Here is a 15,450-nt window from a genome sequence, read left to right on the forward strand (position 1 = left end):
CTGAAGGTAGGTGAGGGCCCCTTCCCCTTTCATGATACCTCCTCCAGTCCCCTTCTTCTGGAAACCCTTCTGGAGTGATGAGAAGGAATGGGAGCAGAGGTTGGTCTCCTGCCCCCCATGTCCCAGCTCTAGGCCCTCCTGACCTGTCGGTTCCGCTCATCAGTGATTCGCTGGATCTGAATCTTTTTCCTCCCCATCTTCTCTGGGGATCCTCAGTGCAAGGGAAGGGAGGGGGTCGCTGGGTGATGGTCTCGGCACACCTTACACTGTGCTCATGAACGTTCTGGCACCAGCACTCAGTTCATGATCTGCAGGGCACCCTATACACAGCTCCTGAGGGAGAGAGAGGGGTACAAGGTAACTATCAGCCCTGCCCTCCTCAGCCCCATTCCTGGAGCTCACAGATCAGGCTTACAATGCCCACAGAAATCAGTAGCAGCATCTAAGTCCATCCTCAAAATGAGGAAATGTTACAGAGAGGCACAGGCTGGCACTCAAGCTGGAGGACCAGAACTCCAGTGCAGGGTCTTTCTACACCCTCAGCTTCCAAGTCAGATGGTCTGGAGAGCTCCCAGCTTCTAAGAGTCTAGGTCTTAGAGAATACCCATCCCCCTTACTTCTCCCCAGAGCCCAACCAGTGAAGACCCCTGGGCTGCCAGTTGCCCCTGGGCCCAGTTCTGGAGTCTGGTGGGAGACCATGCCAACAAAGACCTGCTGAGTCCATGAATTGGCTCCTAGAGTGTTCCTAGTGCCAGGATGGGAGTCTCTCTGTGCCCCCAGCTCAAGAAAACAGAAGGCAGGTCTAAGGAGAGGTTCTCACACCTCTCATGGTACCCCAGAGTTCCAGAGTAGAGCTGGTGCTACAGAACCCTTATTTCCTTTCAACCAGGGATCTTCAACACCAATTCATTTTACTCAGTGGGGCATGGCCAAACATTTTTGCTACCTGGCCCAAATGATAATATTTCAGGCTCTACAAGCCACACAGTCTGTTGCAACTACTGGACTCTGCCATTGTAGCGGGAAGTGGCTGTAGACAACACAAACGAAGAGTGAGGCTGTGTTCTGCAACATGAAATCTACACTAACAAGCATGGTGGGAACTTGGCTCCAGGCCAGAATTTGCTGACTCCTACTCTAAAGGGGTAAGTAGAAGAGCGGGAGCTTAGGTGCTTCCCAACCCTGCTCACCTTGAAACACACAGAGAAAATCCAGAGCCTCCTACACAGACAAAGGAGGCCGCTGGCAGCCCAGGGGATGCAGGCATCAGTGGGGATCCAGCTCAGTATACCTCCAAACCAACAACAGCCCACCTGCTGGGGAGCTCCCAAGGCCAGAGCCTGGAAGAGAAAGAGCTCCCGCAATACACAGCCCCCAAAGCACTGTGGCATGGGTGAGAGTCCAGCCTGAGCGAGCAGAGATCCATGTTCTCAGGGGTGGGCAGTGCCCAAACAGGCTAGGTGAGTGTGGGGGACTGGGAAGGGACGGGATAGGATGGTGGCATCGGATGAGATGACCGCATGACCGCTGGACCCCCTCAGTTCTACAGGATTCCAGGAGAATCAGAGGTGGAGCCTTCTGGGAGATGGTGGAGAAGGCAGTGAGCACGGGGCCCAGGCTTTCTAAAAGCTGCTGCAACTGGGTCCTGGGAGAAGTCTGGGCCAAGACTTCTTGCCCTCCCCCTCCAGGATTCCCTTTCCACAGAGCCCTTGCCCACAGACTCCACCACTGTGCACAGAAAGTGAGTGCTCACCTCCCCCTCTCCAACCTGGGCAGAGATATCACTGGGGTACCAAGGATATATAACTGTAACTTTGTAACTGCAACTATGAACCCCTTCTTCAGCCCCATTCCTATGGCTCCTTCCGCCAGTGTGCATCCCCAGAGCCTTTCCAGCTCCACTCATTCGTGGCCCCCAGGATACCACAGTAGATGGTGAAGATCAATCTTAGCATTTTGGCCCTGGGGAAAAGGGAGAGAGAAGGCTGGGGAGGCTATGCACTTGGGGGAAGTCAGGACCCCTCCTCACCTTTTCCAATACCAGGACTAGAAGGAGCTTCTGCTCTGTCCATGTGTTTAGACAACAGTGCAGTTCCACCCCCCTCTCCTTTTAGAGAATCCCTACCCTGGTTCCCTCTTCTTTGAAGACAAAGATGCTCCATGGGCCCCAAGCCTCCAACCCTCCCCACCCACAAACCAACCCTAGGACAACACCAACACCAGCCCAGTCAGCTCTGAGTAGCCCAGCAGACTCTCCATTCCTTGCCTGTGACCCCAATCTGCCAAACCCCCACCACAAAGGCTCCAGTTCTCTTTGCTTCCCAGTGCAATTCAATGGCTGTATTTTCTTTCTTTTTTAAAGATTTATTTATTTATTTATGCATACAAGAACTGGGGTGTAGGCCAAACATGCAGGGGAAGGGAGGGAGGGGAGGGCAGGAGGTTGAGGGGGGTGGTGAGAGGACTCACCAGAGACAGAGTGAGGAGCAGAACAGGTGGACTGAATGAAACCCACTGCTGAGGGGAGCAGCTAGAGACACAGGAGAGGTCTGCTGCGCCATGTGGTCAGCTCCCTGGCAGGGATTTAGTGTGGGCCTTGGTGGTGATGGTGATAGCACTGAGACTTATCCGTAGGCCACAAGGGAGGCCCCAAAGGCTGTATTTTCTATTTTCTAGAGCTGCAAGGAAGGTGGACAAGACACACTGAAGAGGTGAGGGGCTAAGAAAAGGGCTTTGTAAATAGGACTCTGACCTGCAACACCCCCATTCAGACTGGTAAATGCAGTCCCTGTAACACTCCTCTGGCTTCTGGTGCCTACCTTCTCCCTTATTGTCTCTTTTCCACCTTTTGAGCATAAACTATATCAATCAAGATGTAACCTCTATCAGCTCATGCTCTCAGGACCCTCTAATGTCACTCCTGCTACCTCACCTCATTCCTTTGGTGGCCTCAACACTTGCTCTCAGGGTATCCTTTTCTTCCTAGCACTTAACACAGCTTCAAATAATTATAACTCTGTGCTTCTAGTTAATGCCTGGTTCTGCTGTAAGACTGAAGTTTCCTGAGAGCAGGAACTACATCTGTCTTTTTCATTCATCTGCCCCCTGTAAGGTGGCCTCAGGAAAAGTCTGTTGAAAGATAGAAAGAACTGTTTCATTGCTGTGACCCTGTGAGAAATCTTTCGTGAATCTAACTTCCATCAGTCCTGCTACAGGATCAGCTCCCCCCACTCTAACCTCTGTGGTAGAGAAACTTGGTCTCCTGGCTGTCCTGAATCTTGTCCCTCTAGACATCACCTTCCCTCCAACCACTCCTGCTTCTCAACTCGCCCACCCTTGGGTCGGCTGGTGCAGAGGGTGAGACTCTAAGTCTTCCAAGGAGCAGCCCTGAGCACATGGAGATGGAGAGGATGGGGTTGCTTAGGCAACTGTCGCCTGGCAACGGGCTCCCTGGCTGATCTCCTACACCGCCCCCCCCACCCCCGCCTCATGCTGGGGGAGCTGGGATGTAAGAGAGAGCAGGGCTGAGAAAGCAGGGAAACCACAGAGACCCACTGAGCATCCTCTGACAAAGGGAAGTCAGGGACAACAAGGCCAGGCTCCATCTAGCTCCGCCACTACGCTGTCCCAGTCCAAGCAGCCCCAAGCATTCTAGAACTTCATGTTCTTGGGGTCCTGTCCCCAATGCTCCCACCGCAGGGCCAGCACTGCCCTGCCTGAGCCAGCCCTTCCTCCACTTAACCCGAAGCCCTCTCACAAAGCTGGCTGGGGTGCCCTCCTCTCAATCCTGTCTGCTATCCATTCCACATCTTCTCAAGGCTTTGAAAACCTGGGGGCAAGAATGTGAATACAATCCTGACTTAGGAAGAAGGGGTAGCCAGGGGTAGGGTGCAACTGACCCTATCTAAGAAATAGAGGCCAATTCTGCCCAAGTCTCCCTCTTGCCCAGTTATGGAGACTGTGATGAACACCTGGGCCTTCTTAATTAGGCCTCTGTCTAATTATCTAACCAACTGCTACAAGCCAGAGGCCTGGGCATCTGTTCTCCAGATGTGAGCTTTTTCCCTCTGGTTTGACCTGGCCCCATTCTTCTTTCCAATCTAAACCTCCTCTAGGAAGCCCTCCCTGATGACCTGGCTCTGGCTACTTCTAGGGCTCAGGGTTTGGGAAGGCTGAGGTTGCCACAGAGACAGAGGGTTAGATTGGATGGCCTTCTAGCTCTGATGACCCTAGAACTCCCTCAACCCTGACCTCAGGTCACAGCTATGACTTCTTTGGGCTGGCAGTATCTGTGTCATCAAAAGTGCCCCCTTGAAAGCTCTGGCTGCCTCCCCTTGTAATTCATACACTTGGGGCAGTGCTGGCAACACAGCATTGGGCAGAGAGGACCTCCTGGGGGTGGGGATAGGAGTGGGGAACTGGCACAGGCAGAGGTAGGGCTTTCCCTCCCCAAGGTGACGGAGGGATAAAGGTGGACCAAAACCCACAGAGGCAAGTGTAAACCCACCATCTATGAAGAAGGGCGACTGCAAAGATGTCCTTGCAAATGGAGAGCAAAGAGGACACAGAGCAGGAGGTACATCCCCTTAACAAGGAAGAGAGAATGGGGGGACTAGAAATCATGGGTGTATCCAGGACACAAGGACAAGCCAATTTCCAAGCTGGGCCACAGATCCAATAGGAAACTACAGGATGTATTTACATGCAAATGAGGTACAAGTAATATACAAAAAAGTACCCTAAAGGGGGTCTCGGTTTGGAGGGGGCATGGGAGAAGAAAAGGGCCCGGCTTAACTCAAAGTAACACCTCTTGGTACCTGAGCAATATTCAAACCATTCTCGGGTTTCAGAATGATGTTATCTCAGTTCCTGTGTGAGGGTGGCCAGGAGCCACTGAGGGGAGTGGGGAGCGGTCAGGGCTAGCTCCTGGAGCAGCAGCTGCAGCAGAACTGCCCTTTCTGGGGAGCTGCAGAAGAAGCACTTTCAGCCAGTGTCCATCCCCACACCCTCCTACCCTGATCCACCCTGGCCCAGCAGCCTGGTGGCTCAGAGGCACTGCTGGACCTTTGCTTCCAGAGCTGCTACACCAGTGCAGGCCAACAGGGAGCAGACGCCCAGAGAGGTTGCAGGAGCAGCCCCTCACCACAAAGCAAGGGCTGGAACCTGCTCTGGCACAGGCTGAGAATGGCAGCTCTCATTAAGCAAGCCCTTCAACCCTCCCTCCCAGGCTGCTCAGGGCTGCAGGCTGTGGACTGAAGGGGAAGGCAGGCGGCGCTGGAGACAGCTGTCATCCCTCCTCCCGCCCCTTCCCTGTGGCTGGGCTGCAGGGCATGAAATAAGCAGCAGGCGCTGGGGGAGGGGGTGACAATCCAATCCACCTGTCACCCCCACAGTCAGGCGGCCTCAGCAGCCTGCTCACTAACAAGGGAGGAGGCGTGGGTGAGGCAGACACAGAGGGGGGTGGCAGAGGGGGACAGACATACAGACACAGGAAAGGAGACAGAAAAAGAGAGAGGCCAAGAGGAAGGCAGAGTGTGGGCTAGAAGCAGAGCAAGACAGGAGAGAGCCAGAGGAGAGGGAGAGGCAAGGAACTGGGGACAAAGATTTGGAGGAAAGCAGGTAGAGCATGTGAGAGCCATTCAACAAGCCAGCAGGCCACAGTGCCAGGGTGGGCATATGGGCACAACTTCACCAGACACCATCCCTGCCCTCTGAAAACTTGTATCCAGCTGAGACAGACTAAGGCACAGCAGAACCCACTCAGGGCGAAGGTGGGGGTGGGGAGTAAAGGGGCCTACAGGGCTGGAGCACCTCTCTGGGCTCTGAGCTGAAAAGCCTACCACAAAGGCAGGTAGGCCAGCAGGCCCAGGGCACCCGCCCAATCCCTTGGACACTGCCTCCATTAACATCCCACCCCAGGGATATCAACCTTCCCAGTCACTCTCTAAATTGCTGCCCTGGGACCTTGTTCCTTTAAGCAGAGACACACGCTAAAGAGCTTTGGAAGGTGGGCAGGCAGGTGAACTCAGTGACTGCTCAAACGCCCCAGAGGGCCCAGGGAACCCTTTACAAATACTATATTAGCCCTGAACTGGGAAACACTACCTCTCTGACCTTTGAGCAAGGGAAATTTGGTGACCCACACACTGCCCCTCTCCCGCACCTCACTCCAGGCTCCCTGGCATCATTCAGTCGTCCCCGCTCCACCGCTCCAATGCCCCGTTTAGTCCCACAGAGCAGCCTCTCTTCATTCATCCTGGAGTTCTTCTAGGATCTGCTCTCAAAGGCACAGGCAGGTCCCATCCCCAGCCTCCTCCCTTCAAAGTTTTCTGCTTGGCAAGCTGACTACCCAAACCCCTGGTTCCCACCATCTTCCTTCCCTCGGGACTCCCCTCCCCCAGCCCAGCAGCCTCAGGGTTGGGCAGGGGCTATTTTTAGCTTGGGCACTGAGCTAATTTTAACTCACTGACAAGGGACCTGGGGGCGGGCTGGCAGGCTGGGGGTTGGGGGAGAGGAGGAAAGGACAGTTCAGAAAAGCTAGGCCTGGGGTCGGGGTGGTCTCAGGTCCTTGGAGACCTAGGAATGCAAGTGGAGGAGGGTACAAGCTCAGCTAGGGGACAGGCCCTACTTGTGAGAAGTGCTGTGTGGGCAGCAGGGCTAGGAACCCTCTGGACAACTCTCCCAAGGCCCACCCTAGCTTCCACCCTCTTCTCCTTGGCAAATCTCCTGGGATGGGGTCATCCCATTCTCTGCCCAGGAGATGCTTCTGTAATGAGGGTCTGTCTCCTGAGCCTCCTCCACTGCTTCCCCACGCGGCCTATCCACCCTTCCTGTCGTCTAGCTCTCATCCCTCCTGTAGCAGCTGTGAGGCTGTGTAGCTCCCTACTGAAGCAACAACCCCCCAGCACCACCACCACCACCCATTCCAGGCTCTAGCACTTCCTACCCCAGCTCTGGTCTTCCTCTGGTGACCTCTGGGCTAGGTCCTAGGAACCAACCCCCAAATTCCAGAAAGTTCCTGACACTACCCAGCCTGACCTCAGAAGAATTTTCAAATGCCAAGATACTGGGTCCTAATAGAAAAGGGGTTGCCTAAGGCAGCACAGTGAAGAGTCCAGGGAGCTCTGGGAGCTCTGGGCGGGGGTTACTGATGTCTGGTGTTTGGTCCCTGCTCTGGCCCCTAACTCATTATGTGGCCTTGAGTAAATCACTGGCCCCTTGAGGCTTCACTGCACTGGTCAGTACAATGGGTAGGTGAAGTGAACTGGCATCCAAGCACTCTTCCAGCCTGGACATTCTGTTCCTGTGTTCTCTAGAGAGGCCTAAAAGGAAGTCAGGACTGTGTGATACCATGGAGAGGTACAGATAAGATGACCTGGGTGAATCCATTGTTTTCCAGTTTAGGAGGGGAAGGCCATGTGGAAACCACAAAAGAGTGGGGATGGGGCTGATGGAGAGGGAGGTATTCTTTTCAGTAACTCCACAAAAGATGGGCAAGGGCTGACATGGTCATGGTCAGCAAAAACCTGTGCCAGGTGGGGCACAAAAGACCCTAGTGGCACAGACTTGGCCATCCCAATCCCCTCCTCACCTGGAATGCCTGTCAGACCCAGGGCTTGGAGCCTCCTGCTTCTGTTTACTGAGTAGTGACTAGCCCAAGGTCACAGTCATGGTCATTAGTGGGGCAGTACTGGACCTCAAGTTGAGTCTTGCTTCATACACCACCCAAGCAGGCTGATCAGTCATAACTCACAAGCACTCATTTACATGGGGATTTGCATAGAGTCTCTGACCTTATTCCAGCAGGCTCAACTTCCAATTCCAGAACCTGGGTCTCCCCCACCCTGCAACTCTAGGTATTTAGGGACCCTTAGTAGAGTTCTTGACACCTCAGGCCTCCAGTCCCATCCTCCAAAAAGCACTTTTGAATTGACCGATATCCCCACCGGTACTAGAGTTGAATCCTTCACTCTTATCCAGGTCCCTGTCTAGGGAGGGCAGGTGGGGGTGGGGAAGGGTGGGCATAATAAAGAAGAAAAAGAAAGTGCTGCAGCTCAAGGAAGTTGATAAAATTATGGGGTGAACCGTGAAGGTTCTGCAAGTGCCAGGGGGCTCCCCAGGAGAAAAACCCTTTTCCCTTCCTTAGTACTAATCTAGGCATCATTGGGTTAAGTGTGGAATGTCCTTTATTTGTGCTTCTATGCTCATTTCTAAAATCTACTCCTGTAGAAGGAGAAGGAGAGGGTAGGAGGAAAGGAAACAGCCTAGTACAGCAGGTAAAACAGATGCAAGACTACAGTGAGGACTTCCCAGTCTTGGGATGCCTGGGGCAGAAATGTGTAACTAGAAGTCAGTGAACCACTCATGGGCAGCTGGAGACATGTTGGGAGGGTGTGGAGCCTAGACACAACTCTCTGACCAGTGGGTGCTGAAAGACAACCAGTCCCCTGCCCACCCTGAAAAGCCAACCTGACCTGTGTATGTTCAGTTATAGTACCTAGGATTCAGCCACCCCTTCAGCACAATGACACCCACCAGCTGTCTCCTCCCCCAAAGTCCTTGCTACCTAACCCTTGTAAGCTAATCCCACTTCAGGCATCTAAATGAGTGGTGGACAGGCACCTCTGACCACCTAAAACTTTGGCTGAGGAGAGGTGGGGGCGGTTGGGACGGTTAGTGTGTCACCTTCCACTCCCCACCCAACTTCCCTCTGGGGTCTCAAGAGACAGAAGTGAAAGTGGCAGCTGGGGCTTTGGGGGCGGGTCATCTTGAGAGCCGTTGGGGAGAGCTGTGCTTGCTGGGTCTGGGCTGCCTGTGCGTGTAAAGGGTAGACTGATGGTTAGACCAGGGAGGGACTTGCCAAGGAAGTGAGGGCATGGAGTAACTATGGAGTGTGGGCCCATGGTCAAAGGAAGAGCTGGTTAAAGAGGAAAAGTAAAGAAAAGCAGGCAGCAGTCAGTCTAAAAAGGGCACACTCATCCAGAGCAGTGGTTCTCCCCTTTGTTTAAAATAGCAAGATCCTTTCTTCCCATCATGCACAGAGGCGGGGCTGATCTGGTTGAAGCAGATGAAGGGGTCCAGGCCCTCACTGCTGGGATGTAAGGACAAGGTGAGAGGGTAGGGGGCCTGGGGCTTGGGGCCTCAGACTGGACACTGGAATGCAAATCCTGACAGGAGGTAAGGCAGAGGATCAGAATGTGAGATGACCACCTACAATTACAGACAGGGGCCCAAAACAGGCCAATCCAATCAGGAAAGCAAATCCTCCTAGAGACATCATGACCTGCGGAAGCCACCAAGGATTTAAAGGGGCCGATCAGGGCTGGTCTCCTTCTGCATGGAAGGACAGTCCTCTAAGCCCCTGGCAGGGGAGGGCAGGCAGTACGGCTGCGTGGGCCTGCTGAGGCGGCCAGCCAGGCAGCTCTTACAGGATTAGCTTGCTGCTTTCAGGAAAGGTGCCAGGTGAAGCTAAGATGCCCAGCCAGATGGAGGGGGGCCTGGAAGGGCAGTGGGGGAGAGGGGAAGTACCTGCACACAGCTATGCAAATGCTTGTCCCCAGATCTGACCCACAGCCCCTCACCAATGCCCCGCTTCTCACTGTTTCATGAGGAACCTGTGCATAAGCCCCTCTAATTTCTGCCAGCAAGGACCCACCTACCAAATTTCCTCTGCCATCCTTATGATCTAGAGTTACCCTTCCTGAGTGGGAATTCCTACCTCCTGTATGCTCTTACTCTTCTGCTACATCCGGGGCCCCACCCCAGAGAGCAGGTGAAGGGGCCCTAGGGTTCCTCCTCGCCTTCCCCCATGAACTCCCCAACCCAGGGCTGACAGGTGGGTGAGACAAGAGGGAGCAGCTGGACCAGACACCTGTCCCCACCCAGTCAGCCCAGGCCCACAGGGCTGCTATGGGCTGTGCGTACGGGAGTCAGCAGCGAAGCAGGCAGCTGTGGGGGCTGGAAGAGGAGCTCAGTGGTCAGACAGAAATGTGACAGGGAGGCTGACAGTAGCCCTTGCAAAAACCAGTCTTTGCCCTCACCTACTCCCACCCACCATCCCTTACCAAACACATAACACACAAGCGCTTTAAAGGGAAGAACTGGGGTCCTGCTCGTCTGTTCCATCTGCTGGCCTCCATGTTACTGATCCCGCTGGAGTGGGAAGATGCCGTGAAAAGAGACCGACCCTTTCTCTCCCACCCACACCCACTTGCACTCACACTATATGTTTTCCCCTGAGGTTTGAGGATGAGTTTTTTCTTACTTATTTCTGTTTTTCCCAGCCCCAAGTCTTTGTTGGCTGGTTGGGGGTAGGGAATAATTAAGCATGCAGTCAGAGGACTTGGTAAGATGCTTGGGGCGAAGTATAGAGGGGTAGGTTCCCAGTCAAGGAGACGGCTGGATGGGGAAGGCAGGTCTGGGCTTAGCCTGGTAACTCCACCCCAGGGTCACTGAGTCCGAACCCTGGACATCCCTCCAGGCTGCTTCGGCTCCCCCAACACATACCACGTCCCTATCACGGACATGGGCTACCCACCCCACCATCAGGAACAGGTCAAGTTCTGGATCAGACTAGAGCTGATGTCTGGAAGAAACATCCACCATGTGTGGGGTACAGCATTTCCCACTGAATGTCCTTCCTTTCCCAGTGAAGCATCTCTCATGGACATGGAAACCAACTAAAAGATGGGTAGTACTTGCCCAAGGTCACCAGTAATAAGTGGCAGAGACTGCTGAGCACAGCCTTCTGGGCATGCCTGGCTTGACAGAAGGCAGCAGGCGGGCTCCCCTCCACCTGGAGTTGCTGCACCTTCTTTCCAGATTCCCTAACTTCTGAGCCCCATGCCTTTTGCCCTCAGGGAAGCCCTGGGCACTGGTGGTTTGAGTCTTCCTGCTCTAGTCTCTCTTCAACCATCTCATGTGGCAGCTCAAAGGGGTCCTACAGTGTACCCAGGAGGTGCGTAACGTGTTCTTGTCTTTTTACCTCTCTTCTGCGGGCTTTACCCATGGCACTCCATTGGAAGGTAACACCTTCTCTGGAAACCAAAGCAACCTCTCCTCTCAACATGCCACCAAACACTAATTCCCTGACCTGTGCCAAGGAATCCTACAGGGTTGCTCTTCCCTTCACCACATTTTTCTCCTTCTCTAGTGTCCCTCCTGCAGGTCAAGATCCTTCCTTAACTTCAGATAAAAAGCCCTTAACAACTGGGACAACACGGACAAGTCACTTAAATCTCTGACTCAGTTTCCACATTTATGGAGAGAAGGGAATTCATATGTGACTATGTACAGCACAGAGCTTGGCACACAAGAACATAACAAATGGAAGTTTCCTTCCGCCAGTATCCAGGGAACTGTTTTCATTTTTGGTCTCTCATATTGGAAAATAAGATGAGTAATGGGGTCTAACAGAGGATAAAGCTCTCTTGATTAGGGATAAAAAAAAAAAAAAAAAAAAAACCTCCTTCTCTATATTCTTTCCTGACCTGCCCAACTCCCAGGGGAGCGGCCAGAGCGCCCAGCCAAGGTCAGTGACCAGGCCCAGAGCCCAGAGTCTCCTGGGAGGGTGAGTTTAAATGAGTAAATATGGTCCCCGCCTGGGTGTGGCCAGCAATAGCCACAGCTCCCTCCTCCTCCAGTCTGCAGCTCAGGGGAGAGAGCTCACACAGAGGCACCAATGGTCTTCCTCTCCCAGCTCCCCCCAAGGCAATCAGAGTCCTGGACAGAGTCAGTGAATGTATCTCCTTGACATCCCCAGTCTCCATGCCAGTCAGCCCCTGCCAAGGCTCCCAGGAAGGGGAGGTGGTAGCCACAGCCTCAGGAAAAAGAAAAAGTCAGATGCAAAGGGCTTTGGGATGCCCAACCAAGGAGCTGCCTCAAAATGCTTAAGGACTCAGATGAAACACTGATACCTCAGATTAGCACTGGTCATCAGGGTGAGTGGGAAGGCAACAGAGACCACAGACAAACCACCAAGCGCCCAGGTGCTCTGATTACCGAAAGGCTGGGTGAAACTCCTGTACATCTGGAGAGCTGACTGACTCAAAGACACAGTCAGCATGAGAGACAGAGGGGAGCTAAGCCAGGACCCCTGAGAAAGGTAGGTGTAGGGGTGTGTGCGGGTAAGGGCCAGTGATGGAAGTCTGCCAGAACTCACCAACTCACAGCCTCATTCTAGGTCTGCCCATCTGTGGCCTAACCCTGATCCTTCCTGCTCCAATCAACCCTTCTCTTGTCAGAGTTCTAGAATGCCCTTCTCGCTTCCAGTCCAGTCCCCCCTCCCAATCCTTCTATCATCTCTGCCATTTGCTACCCATCTCCCCCCACAGGGCAGCAGCTGCTCTGTGGGTGTCTCCACACCTGTGTGCATGTGCTGCACATCGCCGTGCGCCACTACTTGCAGTGGACCTGCCAGATGCCCCCTGCTGAGGGCAAAGGGAGAGGGGGGAGAAACTAGCCCTCTCACAGCTCCAGGACAAACTCCTCTCAGAATACTTTCAGCCCCTGGCAGGGGGAAAGAAGAGAAAATAAATATTCCAGGAGCCAAGCACACTATCCCCACTAGGCCAAAGTTCAAGGCCTTTTAGCAAAGCTACTGCAAGTCACTGAAGAAAGTGCTTTGAGCTCTCCTCCTAGCCCAGGCCAAACCAGAGCCATCTCTCTCTCTCCCATCTAGCTCCACCAGGAAATTCTTCCTGAAGTCTAAGCCCTCTTCTGTCTGCTGTGGTGGACAGACGGGGTGGGGGAGGGGGGTGGGGGGGTGACCTCAACCATAGCACAGCAAGGTGTCCAACTTCCAAAACAGAGCCACTAGCACCTAACACTAGGCCCTCCCCCACAAGTCAGTCACCAATCTGGGACAGAAGGACAGACGGTTAGCAGGAATCAGGCCCCATGACTGGCTCATAAAAGCCACCAGCGATTACAGTGATGCTGAGGCTATTCCTGTCCCTCCACCATCCTCCTTCCCTGTAAAAGGGAGATAATTACCTCAAACCAGTTGGCTTCAGAGAGCTCGGAGAGTCCCAGTCATGGTCTCCAGGGAGGGGGGTGCCGGCCACCACAGTCACAAGATCCAAAAAATGACCCTCCAGAATGGGTTACAGGCCCATATCTGAGCTTCACACCCACTTCTTTATCCTGGGTGAACATCAACTAGACCATTCCCAAGAGGGTCAAAGCCTCCACTACTACCCTCTACTAACTATTCTTCTCCCGCAGGGTACCAACCTCTGGACTTAAAGTAGGGGGCCACCTGGCTCCAAATACAAATAGGGAAATGGTGGCTCCACCCATTTGTCCCTGCCTCCCTTTACCCTCACAGAGATATAGAAGTGGGTGGCAGAGTAATCAGCACAGGGCCCACCCACACCAAGCCAGGGGAAAGCACTGAGATTCCAGATCCAGTGCCAGTCAGGGAGGGCAGGGGGCCCAGAAAGCAGAAAGATGACAGGATAAGCAGAGGGCCTGGCTTCTCAGGGGACCATGAGTGACAGAGATGCCCACAGCAGAGACCTTCCCAGGCAGGGTCAGTGGAGGCAGGTGGGAGAAGCTCTGTGACAACCACTGAGGGTCAACTCCAAAGTCTCCCCTGTCCTCCTCAGAGCATCCTTGCTATGGTTCTCCAGACCGCCACCCCCAACATGGGGAGTTAACTTCTACCTTCTCCCCATCACATCCTCCCAGGAAAGACCCAGGGAAGATTTTTTTTTTAAACCTGCTGGAGAGATTATATAACAGCAACCAGAAAGACTATCATATCTCCGCCTATGAAAAGAGCTAGAAGCCAACTCAGACAGACCTAGGATGCCCAGGCCCCTCCAGTCCAGGGCCAGCAGGTAGAGTGGGGTGGACAATGGACAGCACCCATCATCCTTCCAAGTCCCCCACCATTCTGTTCCAGGCACTGGATACAGCAGACAGCTGTTCTAGCCCAACCTCATGCCCATCCCCCAACGCTGGATTGTGATGGTCTCTGCTAGGTCCTGCTTCTCCCCATGGACTAATGCCTCCAACAGCAAAGATTGTGTCTTCCTTTCTATGGTCTTTCCCTATTAAGCTGTAAAGCTGTGCCTGAAAGAGCAGCAGTTGGACTAAAGCTCTGAGAGATTTGCTGTGTGCTTTCAGATAAAACTCAACCTCTCTGTCTCTAAAGGAGTGTGTGTGAAAGATCCTTCTTTCCCAGAGAAATCCAAGGACCCCCACCCCTTACAACTGTGCATGTACACGCTCACATGTATGAGTTGTGTCACGGGGGAGGGAGTATCAACAAAGAGAATATGACGCCTGAGACACAAGGGTCCAACGGCTGTGCTGGACTAGTGGGGAAAGAGCTACACGTAAGATCCTGTGTACCCCCTAATCATCCCACATAAACGGGTCTTTAACCACTTCTCACACAGATTCCACCCCACCCCCATCTCCTGCCCAACACACTGGGAAACCACAGGAAGGAAATTCATTCCCAGGCAGGCCGTGGGAGCTGGGACCAGCCAGGCTAAGTCCTGGGCGGGTGTGACCCGGCAGCCACAGGCGGGTGGACATCTGTGAACACTGACATGTGCCTTTTTCAGTGTTCTCCTTGGCTAGTAAGGCTTCCCCTGATGGGGGTTTGGAGGGCAGTGGGAGGTGGATAGCTTCCTAACTTCAAAACACCCAATCTCCAGCTTGCCAGGGCTCCCCTCCTAATCTCCAGGCCAGAGCAGCCCAAGGTCACTGCCCAGGCGGCAAACTTCCCATAGTCTAGGATGGCCCCTGAATTGCATGAGACCCACAGAGAGGATGGGGGAGGGGGAGGGCCCCACTGCTACTCTCTCCCCAAACCAAAGAAGCCAGACCTTCCCAGGGCAAAGAGAAGGGGGCCACAGGATCCACCCACTGTGCCCTCCCCCAACCATCAACAATGCACTGCTAAAGAGGAGGCAGAGAGCCTCCCACTGAGAAAGACAAACCTGAGATAACCTAGTTGGTGGCTCCAGGAGTGCCCAGATCCAGGAGACCTCCTTTCTTGGGGGACAGACCTCAAGAGGCATCAGCTTGAATCACTAGAGGGTGGGAACCCCTTTCTCCATTTTTGTAAGACCCAAACCTGATAGAAAGGGGACTGGCACTGGGGCAAGAGAATGCATCTCAAGTACTTCTGTTCTTTCTCCTACAAGTCCCCCCCCACACACACACACACTCCCAACCCAGTTCAGCCTGCAAAGGTGGAGAGAGGATTGGCGAGCTCTTGCCCAGATGTTGAACAGCTGCAAACTTCTGGCCAGGGGTTCTCCAATTGGAGCTGCTGACGAACCAGATCAGGGGACTCGGAAGCCGGCTGGAGGTCCCAAGGGACGGTCCTACCAGCCCACCTCCGAGGTGACTCCACGTCCCAACTCCACAGGCACTAGGCAAACCCGGGCCCCGGACATACACACACTCACACACCCCTACCCACCACCCCGG

General features: G+C 53.9%; 1 protein-coding gene across 4 annotated transcripts in view; it reads right to left on the reverse strand.

Moving 5' to 3' along the window:
- The window catches only part of MEF2D (myocyte enhancer factor 2D), a 32,996-nt gene that overhangs the window by 15,968 nt on the left and 1,578 nt on the right, over window positions 1-15,450 (reverse strand). For 3 of the 4 annotated variants that reach the window (XM_012733345.1, XM_012733342.1, XM_012733346.1), the window contains exon 2: window positions 144-333. In XM_012733345.1, the coding sequence (XP_012588799.1) occupies window positions 144-197 (54 nt within the window). In that variant the 5' untranslated portion in view covers window positions 198-333. Of the gene's footprint in view, window positions 1-143; window positions 334-1,190; window positions 1,341-15,450 lie in introns of all 4 variants that reach the window. The other variant, XM_012733343.1, reaches the window with a different exon arrangement.

This window comes from Condylura cristata, unplaced genomic scaffold, assembly GCF_000260355.1.
Source record: "Condylura cristata isolate star-nosed mole 26May11 unplaced genomic scaffold, ConCri1.0 scaffold00040, whole genome shotgun sequence".
Classification (NCBI taxonomy): domain Eukaryota; kingdom Metazoa; phylum Chordata; class Mammalia; order Eulipotyphla; family Talpidae; genus Condylura; species Condylura cristata.